The sequence below is a fragment of the Malaclemys terrapin genome, chromosome 9 (genome assembly GCF_027887155.1).
Source record: "Malaclemys terrapin pileata isolate rMalTer1 chromosome 9, rMalTer1.hap1, whole genome shotgun sequence".
NCBI classification, from domain to species: domain Eukaryota; kingdom Metazoa; phylum Chordata; order Testudines; family Emydidae; genus Malaclemys; species Malaclemys terrapin.
This window is the reverse complement of record NC_071513.1, coordinates 24,041,739-24,062,772: the sequence shown is the minus strand read 5'-3', so window position 1 is coordinate 24,062,772 and position 21,034 is coordinate 24,041,739. Positions and strand designations below refer to the sequence as shown.

Below are 21,034 nucleotides of genomic sequence, written 5' to 3'. Positions count from 1 at the left end.
GCTCTTTACCTGGGCCAGATAGTGTTACTCAGAGCACTTGGCTGTGTGTTCTGAACCAGGCTAACAGTATTCCTCGATCTAAACTTGCTGTGGTTTGAAATGCTATAAGCAATCCCCACGGTGACCTAGAATCAGCACTGGCCTGTGACCCCCTCGGGAAGAAAATTAACATGCTCCATTACATTGAAAAAGACGCCCAATGTGCCTCTGAAGCTGCAGCTTCGTTGTAGACAGCCAGCAGCATGCAAAGCTTCCCTGAGCTCAACGCCTCCGTTTCTGGTTTGGTTTCCATGTATTTTACTACTTTCCTGCCAACCCAGAGAATTCTTTGTTGGTTAAACATTTGTCTGCTGCATCCAGGGAGCTAAAAGTAATGGACTAAACTTCCTAAAAAAGGCATTTTTAGAATTCATCTGCCCTGGGATTAACCATCACTGTCAAACTAGCAGTTTTGAAGTCTGGGAACTATTGTTGTGGTGACATCGATACGTGAGGGCTCAGTAAAATGTGCAGGAATTCCTTAGCTGTGCTGGAAAACTCAGTAAACTACAGGAAATAGACCAGCAGTGCCTAATGTGCATGAGTCATACAGGAGAACTGTTTCTGATCCCAGGGAAATGTCATAGAGCAGAGGTGGGCAAACTATGGCCCGCGGGACCGTCCTGCCCGGCCCCTGAGCTCCTGGCCCGGGAGGCTAGCCCCCAGCCCCTCTCCTGCTGTCCCCCTCCCCCACAGACTCAGCTCGCTCGCTCCGCCGCCGGCACAATGCTCTGGGCAGCGGGGCTGTGAGCTCCTGGGGCAGCACAGCTGCAGAGCCCGGCCTGACCCAGTCTCTGTGCTGCGTGGTGGCAGTGCAGTGGCAGCCGCGTTGTGGCCCGGCTCCAGCCGGATGGCGTGGCTGTAGTGCCACCGGTGCTCCAGGCAGCGCGGTAAGGGAGCAGGGGGAGTTGGATAGAGGGCAGGGGAGTTCGGGGTGGTGGTCAGGGGCAGGGATGTGGATGGGGTCGCGGCGGTCGGGGGAGGGAACAGGGGATTGAATGGGGGTAGAGGGGGGTTGGATGGGGGAGCAGGGGGCAGTCAGGGACAGGGATTCCGGGGGCAGTCAGGGGACAGGGAGAAGGAGTGGTTGGATGGGGCAGGGTCCTGGGCGGGGGGCGTCAGGAATGAGAGGGGTTGGATGGGGCGGCGGGGATCTGGGGGTGGTCAGAGGACAGGGAGTGGGAGTATGTGGATGGGGCAAGGGTCCCGGTGGGGCCATCAGGGAACAGGGAGGGTTGGATGGGGCAGGAGTCCCTGGGGGGAGCAGATAGGAGGTGGGGGCCGGACCACGTCCCCCTCCCCTAACTGGCCCTCCATACAATTTACAAAACCCGATGCGGCCCTCAGGCCAAAAAGTTTGCCCACCGTTGTCCTGATCCTGCAAAATACTGAGAGCCTCCACTCCCAGTGGTGTCAAAGGCAGTTGAGAGTGTTCAGCACTTGCAGGGTTGGGTGCATAGAGAGGAAAATAGATAGCCTACTAGTGCAGATTCACGCAAGATTCACATTATTGTTTAACTGTGCCTGGAAGTGTGACAGTGTCCATGTTGAGAGAGACTCTCTGAGCCTGAATCAGAGGGGGAAGGAAGGAAGGGAAGCAAAGGCTGGCTTTTTGTAAGCACTTTGGAGCAGATTGTGATTTGCCCTTCAGAATCTGATTTCCTTCAGCATAAAGCTCATAGGTGAAATCTGCTGAAAAAGAGTCAGAGTCCAACTGTAATGGAAAAAGAGGTATTGAATTTCCAAATTCATGTGATGCTGGATAATGGAGAGGAAAACAGTGCATATAAATCAGCCCTACTGGGAATGGAAGGATCTGAGGCAAAGAGCAATCCAAGAAGCAAGTGTCTCTTTCCTGTTAATCCAAAAGAAATTTCCAGTTCATCAGCCCAGTCTGAATGTGTAGCCTGTCTGCCCACCACTCTGGAGTGGTTATGAGGGAAAGAAAATAGAGCCTCTTCATCAGTTAGCTTGGGGATGTTTGCACTGCCGCTGCATCTGCTCAGCGGAGCACCTGTTCCGTGGATAAAGAGAGCTTCAGTCTCCAGAGCTGTCAGGCTGGCACCTCTCCCCAGTCTCCAGAGCTGTCAGGCTGGCACCTCTCCCCAGCGTTAGGTGGCCTGTAACAGTAAAGCATTTGTTCTGGGTGGTTTGGGAGGGTGAGGAGGACTATCAAGCATTACAGACTCAGTATAAGGTGTTTGCAAACAGATCTAAGAAGGAAGATAACAGGGTCAGATCTTGGGCCACGCAAACTTAAAGGACACCAAATAGTTCTTCGGTTGTGAACCAAGGAAGTTACCTTTTAAGGCGATCCTCTCTGATCACTCAGCATGAAGAAATGTGGTTTGTATTTCTTCTTCCACACCAGTTCCTGCAGTCTCTCCCTGACGGGTGAGACAAAAAAGCCTTCTTGAAAATCTCCCCTTTGTCTGAAAATGGGAACATATCATTGACATCCCACAAGTGGCTTTAATTATTCTACTTTTAAAATTGTTATGAGATGGTGGTTTGTAATCAGTGTCAAGATTCTCCCCGGGCATAGGATCTGATAGCTCAGAGGTGTGCTGCGCAGAACGAAGGGTGGAGCATACAAATCCACAGAACATTTTTTAATCAAACTCTAGGGGAGTGGGTTTGATCTGTAAACGTGAACAGTGTTGCACTTGTTATGGAGGCAGATGGCAAGGCCTGTGCTCTTTACAAACTCAAGCAGATTTGGACAAAGCTAAAACGCATTGTTATAAAATAATGAAGTTGAATGCTTCAGATGTGACTCAGGAGGAAGACGCCTCACTGGTGTTGTCTCTTGCAGATGGAGCTTTCCCCCGAGGTGACTTAATTGCTTTTGACATATCTTTATTACATAGCTTTGTATGACTTACATTATTGTGTTACTGAACAGCTTCAGCAATATAGAGCCAGGTTTTCACATACATCTGTAGTCGAGGCAATAGGCATAGTTCACTGGAAACCCCCCAGCAGTGTAAGCAGCTCTGTTGCTGAAAACACCACCCTAGGTGTGGAATTTTCTCAAGACACACCCTTAATTGTCAGCCTCCCATCTTAAGAGAGTGCCCCGAATGAATTGAGCACAAATTGACTCCACCCTTATTGGAAGGCCCACATCTGTTTAAATAGCAGATTGTGGTTGGTCCTTTGGTCATATGTGCAGGTTTTGCTGTGTCTAAACGAGCATGGGAAACTTTCAAGAGTTATTGTCACTTAAAGGTTAACTGCAAAAAAACCAAATTAGGCTTGTACCTTTTGTTTCCCCACTTTTTATTTTATTATTTATATTCCAGCAGCATGTAGAAATCCCAGTCATGAATTGGGGATCCCATTGAACCAGGCACTGGGGGACGGAAGTATTGGAAGGGTTGTTTTTTCTCATCCCTGCTTCTTTTTATTCCTCATTAGACATTTAGGTCTTGTCAACTCTGGGAAACTCCAAGGTGATTGGGGAAGTAATGAAATTACAGCTTTACAAGACACTGAAATATGATTAATTTTTAGTGAGGCTGTTTTGAGACTGGAGCTTAGCCAGCCACATGTGTTCAAAAATCATGAGTCAGGCCCCCCAAAATCATGAGTGGATTAAAAATCATGAGATTTTTTGAAGTAATACATGTTGGGGGGTTTTATTTGCCTTCTGTTTTGTTTTGTTTTGACCTTTTTAGGGTTCATGTTTTCCAGTTTTTCTCCCAAATCTAAGAGCTGAAAATTTACTTTTTTTAAAATGAAAGCTGAGATTCTCATGCATTCATGTGCCTCTAGGAACTGGGGCTTCAAAATATCACATATTATGAGACTGAAGATAAAATCAGGAGAACTGGCATCACTTAGAAGGAATTAACAAAAACCCTATTAACCGCACTACCTAATGAACATTTGGGAGAAAGGATGTCTTTGCTGAAGATTCAGAAACCCTTCACTCTGCCCTTTTAGCTAGGGAATGAGAGCTTATACAGAGACATCACTGGAACCCTCAAGAAGTTCTCCAGCAAAACTGGGGAGGACCTGACTTGAAATTCTTAAATAACTTAAGGAGGAGGGAAAATGGCAAACAAATCAATAAAAAAAAACAACAAAGCTTTTCAAGCCTTCTTTACGTGCCATAAAGCAGCAAAAAGGGCACAAATCTGTTTTAAAAAAATCATTTACAAGTTGCTTTTAAACAGTTTAAGTGGGCCTAGTCTTCCGCTGACACATAAGTAAATTATATGGGTAACTCCAGTTATTGCCTCAGGAGATGTATGCATAAATCCTCCCTGTGGAGCAAGGGAAGAACAACTCCTTGAGGTTTTTAAACCCTCTCGTTGTGCCCACCACTTTAGGGATTTATGGCATTTTTCTGCAGTGATGACCGCTCCGGCCCTGGCCCTGGTGCTCATTTTCCCTGAACCTAACCTCTTGGAACCTGTGAATACTTCAGACTTCATATAGCCATTGGCGACCATGCTGAACGTTAGCACGCCTCAGCTCCTGGGCCAGTAGTAGAATACAATGACCATCACGGCGAGCTTGAAGCTAGGTGTTTGGGAATTTAAAGTTCTCTGTTTTGTGGGGGAAACTCGGAATCACTGACTAATAACGAGAAGGTGCTATTTTGATGACGACAGTGGAATTATCAGATCACAAGTTGGTGGTTTTTCTTTTTTTGCCCTCCTCAGCAAGTGTACAGTAAATCCCCCTACAATACCTAACAACCATTCATTTGCTGTGAAGTAGTTGCTACAGCTAGGTTTTTTTAACAAAAGGCTGGACAGACTTCCTGAGCTACCACTAAGATATCTATGTCCCTCTGAATGCTGGGTAGAGCACTTAGCCTGCAGCTAAGGCAAGGACTGGATTCTGCACACATTACCTGCAAAGCAAGATACTGGTGTACAAGTCGCCCTGTACACCTGGATGCTTCCATTCTTCATTATTTGGCACATTGCTGAGGATGTTCTAAGCCACTGTTAACATAGATCAGTTTTTAGAGCTATTGCCCTTGAAGCTCTCCCGTCTAGGAGCTCTGCCTTTTTGTTTTGTTAAAAGCCAAAGTTTTTCTAAAAATTTCTTTAGTGAGTTAATTTTCCAGTCTCCTCTGCAGGGCTAATTGGCTACATATATACTCTTCTGGAATTAAAGGGCTTGGACTGTAAACAAACCAGGGGTGAGTGTAAATAGAGGGCGGTTGGAATTCCTGCAGAGTTTATGGAGAAGTCCGCTCCACAGGGCTCTGTGAAGTGCTCCACACCTATCATGGTGCGCTTGACTATTTCCTAGGGGCAGTGTCTGCGTGTAAGATTTTTCTCAAATCTTTCCACTGTGTTGCTCTAGCACCCTAGACAAAGGAATCCAGCTGCAGGCCAGATAAGACCAAACCACCAGGATTTCAAGGCAATGGCACACAGTGCCGATTCCTTTACTTTAATCACCGTCATAATCTTCCCCAGTAGCATGGTTTGCTCCTTAGCTTTGCTGCCAAAGCGCTTCATGTGGTCCCCTGCGATGCTTCCCCTCTCCAGAAGTGCCAGGTTTTTGACAAAGACTTGGGGAGAAAGCATGGAGCAGACGTTCCAAAGTCATTTCTACAAGCAATTGCTTGGCATCTCTGGAGCTGATCTCCAACCTCTCCACCTGGCTGTATCCCCCTCCCCAAAGTGTCCTGGGTCCTGACTGTGCAGTGTTCATACTGCGGGGGTGGGGTGGGGAGGCAGGGGTGTTATGCTGCGTAGGCTTAGGAACTGGTGGAGTGGAGTATGGCTGCCTTCTATCTGCCACTCCCCTCAAGAGTAGAAATGGACATTTGAACTTTTCTGTCACTTTTCCCACCCCTTACCCTCCCTTGCATTATTTGTCTTGCTGGCCTTGCTTGGTAACTTATTCCGTATGTTCAGCTGCAACTGGGCATGAAGTATTTCTGCTTGATTTCCCTGTTCACTCTTTAGTTTCCTCGTTATTCTATAATGAACCAAATCTAACCTGCAGCAGCAGTTTTTCCAGTTCCTCTGAGACAGAGCTAATATGCTCCGATTACTTCTGTTATGTCACCTTTGTGACTTCTCACGTAGAGGGAATAAACACTGTGTCTTTGCCCCAGAATGCAGATGTTAAAATGATCAGATCTGTCTGCAATATGAGGATGTGGCCTCATTAGTGTTAGCCACAAGAAATGATGGGAGATTTCACCTCCTCTTCCTCAAGGCTCAAGATTGGGGAGGGGGAGGGGAAGAGAGCTTTCTTGGACTGAATTTTCTTCCTTTTGGTTAAATAAACAAAGCTCCATGAAGGACAAACCTCCATGTTGTTCCTGCCATAATGGACCAGAGTCTGACAACAGGGAACAGTGTCCTGTTGCGTCCTCTGTGGCTGATGGAGTCAGTGCTTTCTGCCTCAGGCAGCATGTCAGCCAAAGGACATCACTTGTTTCGCTCTTCCAGCCAACCCATGGAGCAGCATTTATGTCAGTTGTGATCACACTCTCTTACCGTGAGTAATTAAACAATTGGGCAATGCTGAGAGAATGGGTGGAGAGCCTTCAAAGTGACAAAGATGTAGTAAGATTTTTGAGCTTGTTCAAAGGCCTTCATTAAAGTTGAAGTGTAAAGCTTTCAACCTGCTACTTAAGCCTAAGAGGCAGATTTTGGGCATGGCTTTGGTGTGGACAGTTGTGAGAGAAAAGAAAAGTCTGTGTTATGTAAACAGCCTGCCTAGATGGAGTGTCAACCAATAAACCCCAGCTGTTTCTCTGGCCCTGCTTGGAGTGTTGTACTTAATGCGGCAATCAGGAGGCTAAAATTCAACACTAATCTGACCAGGATCTGCACTAATTAATTGTTTCATTTCTATCTCTCTTTATAGCTGAATCCTTTAAGGAATTTGCAGAGTTGCTCCAGGAGGTAGAACTTGAGAGATCAATGATGGTAAGGTGACCTCCTCCGAACATCTGCTGTGGGCTAGAAGTCACAAAGCTGCTCATAGCAAACACTTGGCTTCTTTGGCATTCTCTGTTTAACTGCAAAACTTGATTTTGTTAACAAATCCCTCCTCAGGCCCTGGAGTATGACAGTGATTATGCCTATTTGTATCCTAGGCATAAGTGTATTACACAAAAGGATGGAAATTACTGTAGCAAATCAGTGGCCCGGGAGGACCACATTATTGTCATAATGCTGCACATTGGGGCCACGCAGAAATTCATGGTAGTAGTGAGGAATAGAACTTGTATCGTCCTGTTCCAAAAAAGCACCGCCTTTCACCCTTGAGCTCAAGGGGGATCTCTCTTAGCTGTTCGAAGTATAGGGCCTATGACACAGCTGCTCTATTATTCCATTCAGTAAAGAGTAATGGTGTATACATCTTCTATATCCGTGCACACAAGCTGGTTCATTACATTATATAGGGTATAGATATGACAAAGCTGTCATCACACAATTCCAGACATGAAGGGTCTGTGACCTGCTCTTGCTTTTACATGACTGTGTGTCAGACCTAGCCTGACAGTCTACCTATCTCAAATGCCCCTCACTGGCATTTGATAGTAAAGCAGGGCTGGAAAGTTTTTGATTGTCAATTGTTGCACATATTAAGGGCTCCAGAGGGCTGATGGAATAATAAGCTTATCTCATGGATGCTTCTCTTTCGCAATCTGTGGACAGAAATCTACCACTCTTGGGCTCTGACTCTGCACTGCATGACACCACTTTTCTGGCAGTGTAACTCCACCAGAGATAGGAACAGCACCCCAATACTGCATAGTGCAGAATAGTGCTAAATGCGTCTCCGGTTTATCCTGCCTGTCCTGCAGTAGAGTATCAGGTGAAGGTTCCCTGTTTTAGGTTCTATGATCACGTGACTCAGTCTTCTTCTGATTTCACAGCTTAGTCTCAGCTAGCTCAGTTGTGGGTCTAGTTACTATGTGTAACTGCCAAACTATACAAGAAAAATAGCAAGTGACCATATATACTAAGATTCCTATTGTCTTGAGGCTATGGGCTGGGAGTGCTGAAAGGATGGTACCTGACATCTTCTGATCTGTAAAAGAGAGGCAATGGCCTCTGAGCGGGATGCCATAGTCTCCACCATTGCTACTGTGCTGGGCCTTGAAAGACAAAGGAAACTGGAGGCCCTGTAGGGCTTACAAGGGATGTGGAATATCCCTCCTCAAGGACTATCTTTTAACCAGCTGTACTTGAGTATTGACCTTCCCCTCTGAATGCTCCAAAGCCAACTGAGGGGTGAGGGAGAAGGAGAGACTTTTCTATTTCTACAATATAAAGGAGTTTGGGGGGAGGAAGACGGTTCCCCTTGAGTTGGCCAGCACCTGACCCAGGTGCCAGGCAAGCCTTCCACCAGCAAGATTTGGCCATTGAGCAGCCAAGGGCATATTGAAGGAACCCTAAGGGTCTGTGAAGGGTTCCCTCTTCACTCAGAAGGCAGTTAAGTTCTGATGGGGCCAGCTGGGCCATGTCCGGGAACAAACTGTTTCACGCTCCACTTAGTCAAATAGGTTGTAAAATATGAAGTAACATGCATTTCTATTTTTTTTTGTAAGGGAGCAGTTGTCCCCCTGCGCTCCTGCCTCTCCTGGCATGCAGCTCCAGAAGTGTGATTCACTCCTTTCTGTCCCTCATTACATTGTGCCCCTTTGTCTCCAGAACTCCTCGATCATTTATTGAAAGTTGGCAACCTACTTCACACTTATTCCAGGAAAAACATGAATTTTAGAATCAGTGGAAGCCTTTCACAGCATGCCAGGAATTCACTGTTTGGCTCTGCTCCCCCGTGCCCCAATACAAAGATGAAAAAACTCCTCCTATGCCATCTGGCTGAACTAGAGGGTTAGGGACAGCTATACCTCAAGAGATGCCAGGACTCTGTTTTCTGTGGCTCTAGAGGTTGGCAAGGGTCTGGGTAACAGATGAGAGAGAACCAGCAATAGACGGAAAGAAGGCAACAAGAACGTTTTGCATTGCATCCCAGGTATGGCAGCCACCTTTAGCTTATGTGGGAGGATGAAGGGGTGGGATCCTGAGAACTGCCAAGACCCCATTAACTTGAGGGTTTTCAGAGGCTTGGGGGTGCCATCTGAGAAGGTTTCTTGATCTTTTTCTACCCTTGGTGTGTTATTTATTAGGGCCAGCCTTTTTACAATATCCCATTTACTTTAAAAAAATCTATAAACTATATAGGTCACTGCCCTCTCATACTGTATTCTGTGCTCTCAGTTATCAACTAACTGGTGTCCTGGCAAAGCTTTAACAGTTCTGAGTGTGTCTCCCTGCCTCTCCCACCTTTGACAGCAGGGGACAGAGGTACCCCTCAATGGTTAGGGTTGAGCTGGGGACCGTGACACATGGTAGAATACAATTTCCCCTCCAAAACTGCTAGAGAAGAGTCACAGAGCATGCCTGAAGAAGACAGCCTTCCATGAACATAATGGATTGGAAAGTTTGAGAATCATCGTGCCTTTTGTCACAGATTCCTTTGGGATAGACACTGGTAGTAGCCTTGCTACACAGTCACCTGCTTTCATGCTTCTTTGGATTACGCCTCATCAAAAGGAATGTCCCTAATTTATTTCTTTGAGAGCCACATTTTAAATCTGCTCTTCTCCCCACATGTGCTTATTGCGATCAGAAATGCTGGATCTGGAAACTGAGTGTTTTGGAAAGTGTTATGCCAAGATTATGACACTAGCCTTCTGCTCTTCCCACTGCCCTTTTTACACATTATTTTGAGCTCCTGGCTAATGCTGTGTCTGTGGGGAGCAATTCTCACATATGTGGGCCTTCCTGGGGGTGAGATCTTGGGCACAAGTTGCTGTGGGTGGCTAGGTTTGAAAAACGGCTCATTTCAGGTCTGATGCAGTTACTCCCTAGGAATGCATTCACCAACTTTCCTGTTCACTTAGAAATGTTGGCAACAGGCCATGTTCTTGGCTCAGGGATTGTATTCACCTGTTTACATGTCCATCAGATTCAGGGATCATCATTCAATGGTTCCACTGCAAAAGGGATAGATGCTGTAATGGAAAAGCAGGGCTGGAGCCACAGCTTTGCTGAGTGGTGTTGCAGTGAGGATGACAGAGGTTTCACTTGGTACCAAACAGATTGGCCAAGAGCAGAGGCCGGGGATAAGCCACTGCAGAGAGAGGTGCTTCTTCTACCCTGTTTCTCCATAGATTGGGCAGGAAACAATATAATTGTATAATTCCAAAGATGGAGCCAACCTGTCCTGACTCTGCAGACAGTGAGCAATCTGAGTTAAAAGGAGGTTGCAGACACCAGCATGGATGATTCATGCACCATGTTTACAATACATATAATCTGCTTCCTGCTTTTGGTGTTTTCATTTCCCTGAGAAAAGTAAACAAACAGCCTTGCCTTCTTCAGGATGCTTCTAGTTTGTGTTTGCAAAGCAGCGGGCATTCCTGTCAGCCCATCCTGCGTGAGTTGTGGTCAGCAGCTCGTGCCATATGCAAGAGGGCATGTCATTATTTTTTGAGGTGCCCCATACTTTTTCAAAGATCCTGAATTAGGGTGACCAGGTAGCAAGTGTGAAAAACCAGGACACTTTTTTGGGGAGTGGCCTGGGGATAGTTGTGTATGTAAGACAAAGCCCCTAATTGGGATGGTCTCAATAATATCAGGACATCTGGACACCCTACCCTGAATTGAGGGGATTCTCCTTCCAGCCAAGGAGCCTGGGTGTCTAGCAGAGCAACGATCAGAGGGGGGTTATTTAGGGGAAACAAAGAGTCATTGAAATGTAGGGCTGGGAGGGTCCATTAGAAGTCATCAAGTCCAGCCCCCTGCACCGAGGTAGGACCAAGTATACCTAGACCATCCCTGACCAGTGTTTGTCCAACCCGTTCTTAAAAACCTCCAGTGATGGGGATTCCACAACCTCCTTTGGAAGCCTATTCCAGATCATAACTATCCTTATCATTAGAATTTTTTTCTAATATCTAACTTAAACATACTCTTTGAGTACAGTCTTTCAACCAGTTGTGGACCCACCTTATAGTAATTTCCCTAGTTCACTTATAAGACTGTCGTGGGACTGTGTCAAAACCCTTACTAAAATCAAGGTAACATGTCTATTGCTTTCTCCCTATCCACTAGGCCAATAGCCCAGTCAACAAAGGAACTTAGGTTGGTTTGGTGTGATTTTGTTCTTGATAAATCCATGTTGGCTATTACTAATTATCCGATTATCCTCCAGGTTCTTTCAAATTCATCGTTTAATAATTTGTTCCAGTATCTTTCCAGGTATTGGAGTTAGGCTGACCGGTCTGTAATTCCTCAGGTTGTCTTTGTTCCTCTTTTTAAAGATGGAGTTCTCCCTTCTATAGACTGAGTGCCAGCTCCTGAGTGTGAATTATAGTAGTTGGACACCAATTCAGATCCTATTCATGGCAAAGTCCTGTTTTTGTTATAGGTTGTTGTGGGGGTTATCTGGTACTTGGGCTAGAAAGATCCAGAAGATGTGCTGGAGCAAATCTTCCCCTCATATTAAACATATTACATATTCCTGATTGCAACAATAGGACAATTATAACAAGGTTCCCTGAATCAAAGATCCAAATGAATAATCTCCCAATCCTTTTACTTTCAAAAGTCTGCTCCTTTGATTCCTGTAATCCAATAGAAAGTGCCACACTAGAAATGGTTAGAAATTTACCCTGGAGGGTAGTAACAGATAACTTGAGGCAGAGTGCAAACTCGCCCTCCTGTGGTATTAGTAGATTTGGGGCCTGTGGAAGTCTAATAATAATACTGAACACTCTACTGTTGTCCTAGCTTCTTCACAGCTCCATGAGATGGGAATAATATTGACCTACATTGTGTAGAGGGCCAAGAAGACACATGGGTTAAATGATGTGGTCTGAGCACATTCAGCGAGTCAATATTAGAACTGGGATTACAATTTGGGCATTTCAGTCTGCCCCCCTACCCCTGTCTCTCTTTAGTGTAACGCAAATATGTGCCCTGTAACTAAGCTGTTGTTTCCTTCTCTGTTCTGCAGGTCCAAAATGCTAGTGATTTGTTGATCAAACCACTGGAAAATTTTCGTAAGGAACAAATAGGCTTCACCAAGGTAGGTTTTATACATGTGTTTATGTATTGGTTGTTTTTTTTAAAGAAGCAGGATGGTACTGGAGAGATTAAAGACAGAGATTTCATGCGTACTGTTCAAGTGCAGCAGGAGCATTAAAGACATTTCTCCTCCCCAGTGCCGGCATGCTGGAACGAGGAAGTCCACCCAGGCTTTAGTCTGACTTCCTGTCATGAGCAGTACCAAGGGTACTTCCTGAACTAATGGGGCTCAACTCTGGCATAATCCCAACACAGATCTTCCTGAGAAAGTTGCACCCTCTTTCACCAGAGATCATGAAAGTCCTCTTTTGCCTTACTACTTGCCCTCCCCCTTGTTTGCAAGGGCCATGTTGGACCTGATTTTATTCTAAATTCAGTAGAATAAAATAACCCTCCCTCCTTCCCCCCTCAAAATAGATCAGAGAGAAAAAAACTAGAGAGACCAGTAATCAGGACTTGAATGCGGCATAGGACTCAGTTTAAGAAATGTTTAAATAATGCTTCTAATGGCTCTGTCATATGGACCAAGTTTTTAAAGCAACGCATCACGAAAAGTGAGTCCTGCACACATGGAGCAGAAAAGATTATTTCTTCCTTGTCGGCCATCAGGGACTCAGGGTCCACGTTATTCAGCAGCAGTTTGAAATGAGGCTGGGTCTGAACCAGCTCCAAAATGGAGACATGCTTAGAGCCTGGATTCAGCCCGACCCATCTGAGCCTTTGACATTTAATAAATAATACATTGGAGAAAATGATACTTAACCCCCCTCACACACACACTCCCCCCAAAAAACAAACACCAAAAATAACCAAACACATACAAGGGTAATTTACATGTGCTGGACACTGACAATGTGCATGGCTCCATATCAGACAAAATGAAAGTGTCCCTGCCTGTGAGCAAACACCTGCTGTACAAACAGTCCACACATGCTGTGTAGAGATAAAACTCACCCCTTTCAGGGGTTTGTTTTTATTAACAAGGAAGTCAACTCCTATTTAGATTGGTACCTCCCCAAAGAGCTTACATCTTTTTATTCTGTGTTTGTACAGCACCTAGCACGACGGGGGCCTAAGCTCTACCACCATACAAATAAATAATAATAATAAGGTAACAAAGTTTACTCCAGTCCTGCTTCCTAGGGCTTGTCCCCTCAGGACTGCTCCGCCCCCACACTAGATCCTTTCTTCCCAGAGAACCACTCCCACCTCCTTTATTTGGGTGGAATAAAGAGCCACCTGTCTCATGGAGTTCACAAAACCCACCTAACCCTTTCCCAGCAAGATCAACACCTGCAGTCAGGATAAGGTGTTTCAGACAGACACTGCCAATCTGTTACACTGCACCACACAACGAACAGTCTAATAGACTGAAATGGAGAAGACAGAGGAAGCCCAGAGAAAGAATTGACTCAGAGTTATATAGTTCTTTGTCTACTCTTTATGTGTCTTTAGGAGGTACTAGAAGAAGAAAAGCATTGTGGACTGGTGACCTGGGATGAGGAGGGTATTTCATGCACCTCACACCATCAACATAAGCTAGGAAATTACATGTTCAATGTGACTCACTTTATCCTGAATGTTGTTGCGATGCCCTGAAGTGGGGAAGGGCACAACGGATCTGAGTTTCCGAAAGGGATAGATGTCCATGTGGGGTGCCATTGGGTGCCACAGTGCATGCGGGTGGAGGAAGAAATGGAGACCTCAAATGAAGGTAATGGATGAGTTCCCTCCTCCATCCTTGCCCCAGTTTCCAGACCCTCTCCCCATGCCTGTGGAGATGAGCCTAACAGCCTGAAATCACACCACCTCCAAAGAGCTACCAAACGGGAAAGTTCTCTGAGCATTAACTCTGGTTCGAGTGACTGATTCCCAGCTGGCATGCATATACTCATGCCAGTTCTGATCTCAGCTAGTACGCTAACAATAGTAGCGTCGCTGTGGTAGCACAGCCAGTAGCTGCCTGGGCTAGCCACCCCAAATATATACCCAAGGACATCAGGCGGGTTTGTACTTGGGGCAGCTAGCCCGTGTTGCCGTAGCTACACTGCTGTGTTTAGCATGCTAGCTCGATGAGTATGCATATGTGACCTTGGAATCACACCCTAGCTCAGACTGATTTGAGGCTCCATCTACACTAACTCAGCACAAACGTCTGTCCTTTGTGCTACTTATAGAATTGCCCCACAGTGTCGGCGCCCCTAGTATTAGACAGAGTGAAGTACAGATGAGGGTCAGCGCGGTTATTAGAGTTTTCCATTGGAAATCGCAGCACTGGGCTACCATAAAAGATGAAGTGAAATAAAGGCCTGATTCCTGCCCTCGCTCCTGTAACTCCATTGACTTCAGTAGAGTTCCTCTTGACTTGCACCAGCGTGAGTGAGATCAGGACGAGGTCTTTAGTCATGCTGAGCAGAGGCACATCAGAGATAATTCGTACCCTTTGATTACTGTTTTCTGTGTTTGTCAGTCGCCTTCTGTAAGATGCTTTCCGTTCTCTTTCAAGGACACTGATGCCAGATAGGAAGGGCATTTGAATTGGGCCTTTGTGACAGCTGTGGTTGGAAAACGGCCAGATAGTCTAAGACATCTGAGTCTGCACTAACCCGCTTTTCCTGGGGGATGAATGGAGTCTCTCTGTTAAATGGTGTATTCCGACACAGATGCCTCTGCAGGGTTTCACTGGGATACAGCACAGGGGGTCTTTCTTCAATTACCCTCCTTCACCAGCAGCAAGGCCTGGGATTATTGCTATTTTCATGAATTATAGATAAATGTTTGTTTGCGTGAATGCTGGGAGAGTGGCAATACAAGGAACACCTGCATTGTGTTTCTCTACAAGCTCATACCATGGCAGAGGATCCCAATGGGATTCTTGAGCTGACTTTAGTCTCTCAACCCTGGCCTGGAAGCATCATCCACTTTAAAATGAGATAGTGAAAGATCAGCCATAGATGTTGGATTGTTGATTGTTGGAGTTTCAAGTGAGAAAGCAAAAAGAACTTGCTGAGGATCATTGGATGGGTTCAGGTGAGATCTAGGAGGAGAAAACCCAGAGCTCTAATCCCGTATCAACTCCATCTATGAGAGAAACAAGCATGATGGTTTATTTATTTTTAAGTCTATAGCTGACCAAACTCACTCTGGTCAGGTCATGGGCTTGATCCAAAGCCCAGTGGAGTTAAGCATATTGCCACAGACTTCACTGGATTTTGGAGCAATCCCCATGTCATTTATGTTTAGAATATGCCTTGGTGAAGCATGGTGTCTGGATATGATGACCATGGCATTTGAAAATTAGTGAGATTGTGCCATAAATCCTGGTATTTCTGGAATGTAGTAGCCTTCAAAAAGGAAAAGGAAGAAGACTGGGGACGTCGCTAGTGTTTTGGGGAGAGAGAGGGAAGTGTCAAATACTACATGGGATTTGAAAGAAGGAAAGTGAACATTTGGGTATGGCATCCAGCAACCAGGCCAAGTGAGAAGATGCTGTTTAGAAGTCTTAAGTTACTCCTGATCTACAAGTCTTTTCTTCAGAGGAACACATGCACAGTGTAACAGAAACCACTTTATATCAGGGTCAAGAAAAGCTTCTGATCTTCCTGGAGCAGCAGAAATCACTTCAGAACGTTTCTAAAGAATGATGCTGCACTAGTGACACATAGGAAAGCTGAAAGCTTTTTCACACTAAAAGAATTTGTCTGTTCCCTTCCCCTCCCCCTGCTCTTATGTTCATCCAGCTAACCTCTTTGTCATTTCTAAATACACCTCTACCCCAATATAATGCGACCCGATATAACACGAATTCGGATATAACGCGGTAAAGCAGTGCTCCGGCGGGGCTGCGCACTCCGGTGGATCAAAGCAAGTTCGATATAACACGGTTTCACCTATAACGCGGTAAGATTTTTTAGCTCCCGAGGACAGCGTTATATCGAGGTAGAGGTGTATAAGCAGTGGGCAAGCTGTATGTTGGGTGCAGGACACCTTTGTTAACAGCCTCGCTGAATTCATTCAGCTTATGAGAGTTTGAAATCCACTCAGAATTGCTGGTTTACTGAATAGACACATCTCTGGGGATATTTTGTTTTCTTTGTCAGACTTTTTTGACAATCTATTTTGGCTAATTCTGGTTAGCCTGAGGAATATTTACTACTGCGTGGGATTCTGTGCATGCTATAAATCGAAGTTTAAAAAACGGTTGATAGTGTGTATTCAAAGGGCACTTAATGGTCTGTAGTCCTGTAGACCCAGTAGGAAGTGTATGTGTGTTATGAAGTTGTAGGACCCAATCCTGCAAACACCTACTAGTGGGTATATTGCCTATTACTGTGAGCTGTTCCACAGAAGCCATAGGAAATGTTAGCAGGATTGGCCTATGGTTTGTCATCTTCAGACACACTTTTTCAGTGTTCAGATGTGCACCAGACCAGCAGTCATACTTAGCATGTAGTTCTGAAATGATTATTAACAAACAAAAAAAAGAGGAAGAAGAGAAGTTTTCTTGTTCTTAGATCTCCGTTTGAGGCAAATCAGGAGAATTTTGGGGAACTAAGTGGGGGAAAAAAACCTGAACTATGCTAGAATATTTTTACAGAAATGCTCACACAGCATCTTTCAACTGCATGGACATTTTTATATTTCACACAACTTTTATTTTAAATAACTCATGATATACGGTACCATAAAAATCACTTGAAAACACAGCCATTAAACATTTTTTTCTGCATCAGAGTTTTCTTGTTATTTTCCTTTGATTCCTGCTCCCTCAACCTTTTTGTTAACATGAAAATGAGACAGAGGATTAATAGCTAGGGCTAGCGCACGGTATATAATTTGCAAAGAATTCATCTTGTGAATTTAGTGCCTGTCCTGCTATCAGATTATTTGCCAGTGGATTGTGATTTCCTCACGTTGATTCATTGTCTGAATTTATTCAACACATCTTTATTCTTCATTGAGCCTAAAAAATTCAGTAGATGTATTTGATAAACAATATCTTGAGTTGTGTTGTCAAGCTAAGTTTAATGAGGTAAGTCACATAACACTGTTTTTGATCCCCGATTGGATAAATGTGCACGTACCTGCAGTTTGAGTTTGAAATTCACTCTCTGCAAACCAGCCGGCCAGTAAACATGACTTGCATGTTCACCAAAAGAGGCCAGCCACATTAGGGGATAAACTCAGCAAAAGCTGGTTAATTTAAAAATCCAAGTGAATATTCACAGCTATTTGTGCAGTATTTCCCCAAATCTGTTTAGAGTTACGTTGTGGCCTTGCTCCTCTGAGGCTGTAGGGATGAAACCTGAAGTGACCAAGTTGAGGTACAAGATGAAACCTGAAGTGACCAAGTTGAGGTACAAGATAAGGGTAGGCAGGAGGCTTCAGGAAATCCACAACAGGGTATGCACAGAGCAGCTTCCCTTACACCTGCTAGTGAATCTTGCTCTGTGTCTCCCCCCTGCCTCCAGAGCCTGCTGACAGATGCTTGCAGGGAGGAGGGCCTCTGGCCTCACCCTAACCTGGCTGGCCTCACAGACTTTGTCACACAGTACTGTCGAGTGTGCTAGCCTCCTATCCTTAGCACACACTGCTGGCATTCTGCTGGGTCCCATGTAAGTGGTTTAGGGGGTGAAAGTGATCCTTGCAGACAAGCAAGATTTTGTCCTTACAGTGACCTGAAATAATCAGAATAATACACAATAATTCCCCATGCCTCCTGCTGGATGGCAGTTTCAGAGGATCCTAATTAGCACAGAAATGGTTAAGGGAAAGTTTTGCAAGTCAGGCTTTTTATCTTTCCCCTTGACTGCTCTATTCCTCAACTCAAGCTTGGAACTAAGCCAGTTTCCAGGAGGCATAGGCCTTTGTGCCACAGTTTATCAGCAGCAGATGATAGAGAGAATGCCAAAGGAATTGTAACCCTTCCGTTGTACCATTATCCCTAGCTGCTGTTGGACAGGCCGCTTAGCCCAGCAACTCATGCTATTTCTAGGACTCTCATTAGTTTCTGATTAAACACGCATCCTCTGAAGCTTAGAGAGCTGGGCTTTCAAAGCGCTTTCGAAGAGCAGTTTCCTTTGTTAACTTGTATGCTGACTGTGCTACTCTGTCTTGCATTCAATTACAATAAGTATTTTCTGTTGGTAAGCGAGTACATGGAACTTGTGTGGTTCTTGGCTCTGAATATTGGCACATACTAATAGGAAGGTAATGCTGCTCTCACTGAATATTCATGAGCAACTAATTTGTGCTTGTGTTTGCAGATTGGGCTTCAATAATTTTTCTTGGCTGCTGAATGGAGTAAGCAGGCTAGCTCCTGGAAGCCTTGGCTCCAAATTAGGGTGGGGTTTTTAGTGTGTCCTCCTGGTTTTTAATCTCATGTTAAGTAGCCTGAGTGCAAAATGATTGGCATCCTCTGTCTTTATTTGCCAAAAATTCAGTTTTGTGCTATTCATGTTTTCACATGGCAGCAATTGCTTTCTTAACTCACTGTGTGTGTCAGCTCGATCTCCTCAAATCATGAGGAAAACCTCCGCTCGTTTTGTTTCCCTGTGCATGTCGTGGTGTGGAGTGTCCACTATACTAGATGGCAGGTAAACTATGGAAGAAAAGAGCAGTTTCTGAAAGAATTGACTGACTATAGCTGGCAATGGCATTTCCATTCCTGATATACAAAAGGTCCTTCTCTCACTCCTGCAGGCTTTTATATGGAAGTAATCTTCCACCACCATAAAGGTAGATTGCATTTGCCTGGAGAGAACTGCCCAATCTGAGCTAATGCCACAAGTCATGAGAATCCTTAACTCAATTGTGCATATACATAGTAATGGTTTTTCACTGACTGGTGAGTTCACTTATCTGCTACAGTATCACTTGACTCTGCGCACACTACAATAATCCAGAAACATGTACTCCTTCTGTTTCTTGCTGGGAGTCATGGAAAAGGAGGACATGGTATTCCAGAACATTCTATCCTGTCATGCAAAACTGGACCTGCTTTGGTTGTCACATCTTCCATTTACATATCAACCCATGTTCTTCCTCTTCAAAGATTCCATTGACTGAAGTCTGTCGGCAGCATTTAAGTTGTATTGTGTCACCACAGTAGTGTGCCTTCATTTTTTTATATTGACTGTGATTTTTTTTCTTTTACTTATTTCAAGCATAAAACATAGTTAAATCTGATTCTGACCACTTCTTAGCTCCCTAGTGACCCATGAAAAATACTGAGTAAACTGGCAGTTTCATTGCAAGTGGGTGGAGCAGAGAGTATTTGTTGTTCTTACATATGACTCTCGCCAGAATAGACAGGCGTGAATGTTCCAGGAACTGCCTCTTGAGTATAGAACTCAAGCTGGAATCGACAGGCTAAATTGATTTTTTTTCAGCTATTTATTACTTCTTAGAAATAGGGCAGGAGTCCTCTAGCCTGGAAAGAACAAGCAATGTCCCACAGATATTTCTTTCCATTCTTTACACATTTTCAGTCTTGCACAGTGTTTTTGGAGAAAGGTATTTGCCAAACTGCTTTAAAGCTTGTATGTGGACTGTAAGTTTGTACATGACCTCATATTTGTACTGTACTGTACATGTACCAAAATATCTTTGCCAAGCCCTAATGCCTGATATAGTAAATAGAAGGGAAGCATGGAAGCTATAATCCAACACCAGTGGTTCAGCAGTAATCAGACTTCCATGTAGCTTTATTTTAAAACACTTCTATGAAAAATGGTGCAAAAAGCCTAGCACATTTTTGTGGACCATTGTTTTAAAAATGAAATACCACTTATGCTCCTAGCTTTGTTGGTGTGGTGCCTTGGGGTATGAATGGATGGTTTGGGAGCGTGTTTGTTTAAATAATAATTGAGATTAACATCCCTGAGTCTGTGTGGTTTTGGATTGAGTTTTAGCAGCCGGGGTTTGCTTTTGTTTTGCCAGTATTTTGTGCCAGTTCTTCAGCAGAAGTGCTTTTCTATTCAGATTTCACTATTACTAGTTCTTCCTCTTTCTCTCATTCACTAGACTTGACAACTGAGCTTTTCTTTATTTTGAGGCATGAATTTGCTGACTCCAAATTATTATGTCCTGACCTTGCAACTGGTGACATTTGGAAGTACAGTATAGAGATCTTTTGGCTTCAATGGGTCCCTGTGCTGCAGTAACTATATGTCTATTCAAATACCTTTGCAGGTGAGAGCCTATCACAGTCGCCAAGCTCAAAGATTGCAACAGTTGGTGCCTCCACAAGGATGGCATCATTTTCTCATAGTTATTGAGTTGACAACAGTGGTGGAAGAAGATGTGGGAAATGGAACCTTGTAGGGGGCCAGAAATATTTTTCTCAGAATGGTAGCCAGTACTATCTCTGCTCCCTGTGACATAGACTTGAATATTCACGGCCTTTTACAGTGGGAGGCAGAGTAACTGCTGTGGTAGTTTAATTTATATTTTTAACTTTTGCTTGATTGAGATGGGCACTGAGGTTGGTAACAGACTGTAGTGGTGTGGGCTGTCTGTCCTCAGGAATGTGAACGGTCTGCATCTGAGCAAATAAACAGACTCCAGGTCTTTCTGTCTGTCTAACACAACATGGCCTTTCTTTTTCCAGGATTCAGTAGCAGTCCAATAATAGTACCCATAAATGTGCTTCTCTTCCCAGGATTATTAAAAAGAAAATCTGTTTCCTTCTCGGGCTCAAGCAAGAGCGCACCATTTGCTCTTCTCTTGGGCCTGGTCTCTCCCCTAACAGAGTCTCATCACTTACTTACTTCTGCTTTTGTACTCAGCAGCTGGGCCTGATTAGGGTTGCCAGGTGTCCGGTTTTCGACCGGAACACCCGGTCGAAAAGGGACCCCGGCTGCTCCGGTCAGCGGCGCAGAGGGGGCCCGTGGCTAAGGCAG

General features: G+C 44.7%; 1 protein-coding gene across 2 annotated transcripts in view; it reads left to right on the top strand.

Moving 5' to 3' along the window:
* OPHN1 (oligophrenin 1) overlaps nucleotides 1-21,034 on the top strand; it is a 128,109-nt gene that overhangs the window by 51,107 nt on the left and 55,968 nt on the right. For both annotated transcript variants that reach the window (XM_054040035.1, XM_054040034.1), the window contains 2 exons: nucleotides 6,892-6,953; nucleotides 12,061-12,132. In XM_054040035.1, coding sequence (XP_053896010.1) covers nucleotides 6,892-6,953; nucleotides 12,061-12,132 — 134 coding nt within the window. The remainder of the gene's footprint in view (nucleotides 1-6,891; nucleotides 6,954-12,060; nucleotides 12,133-21,034) is intronic.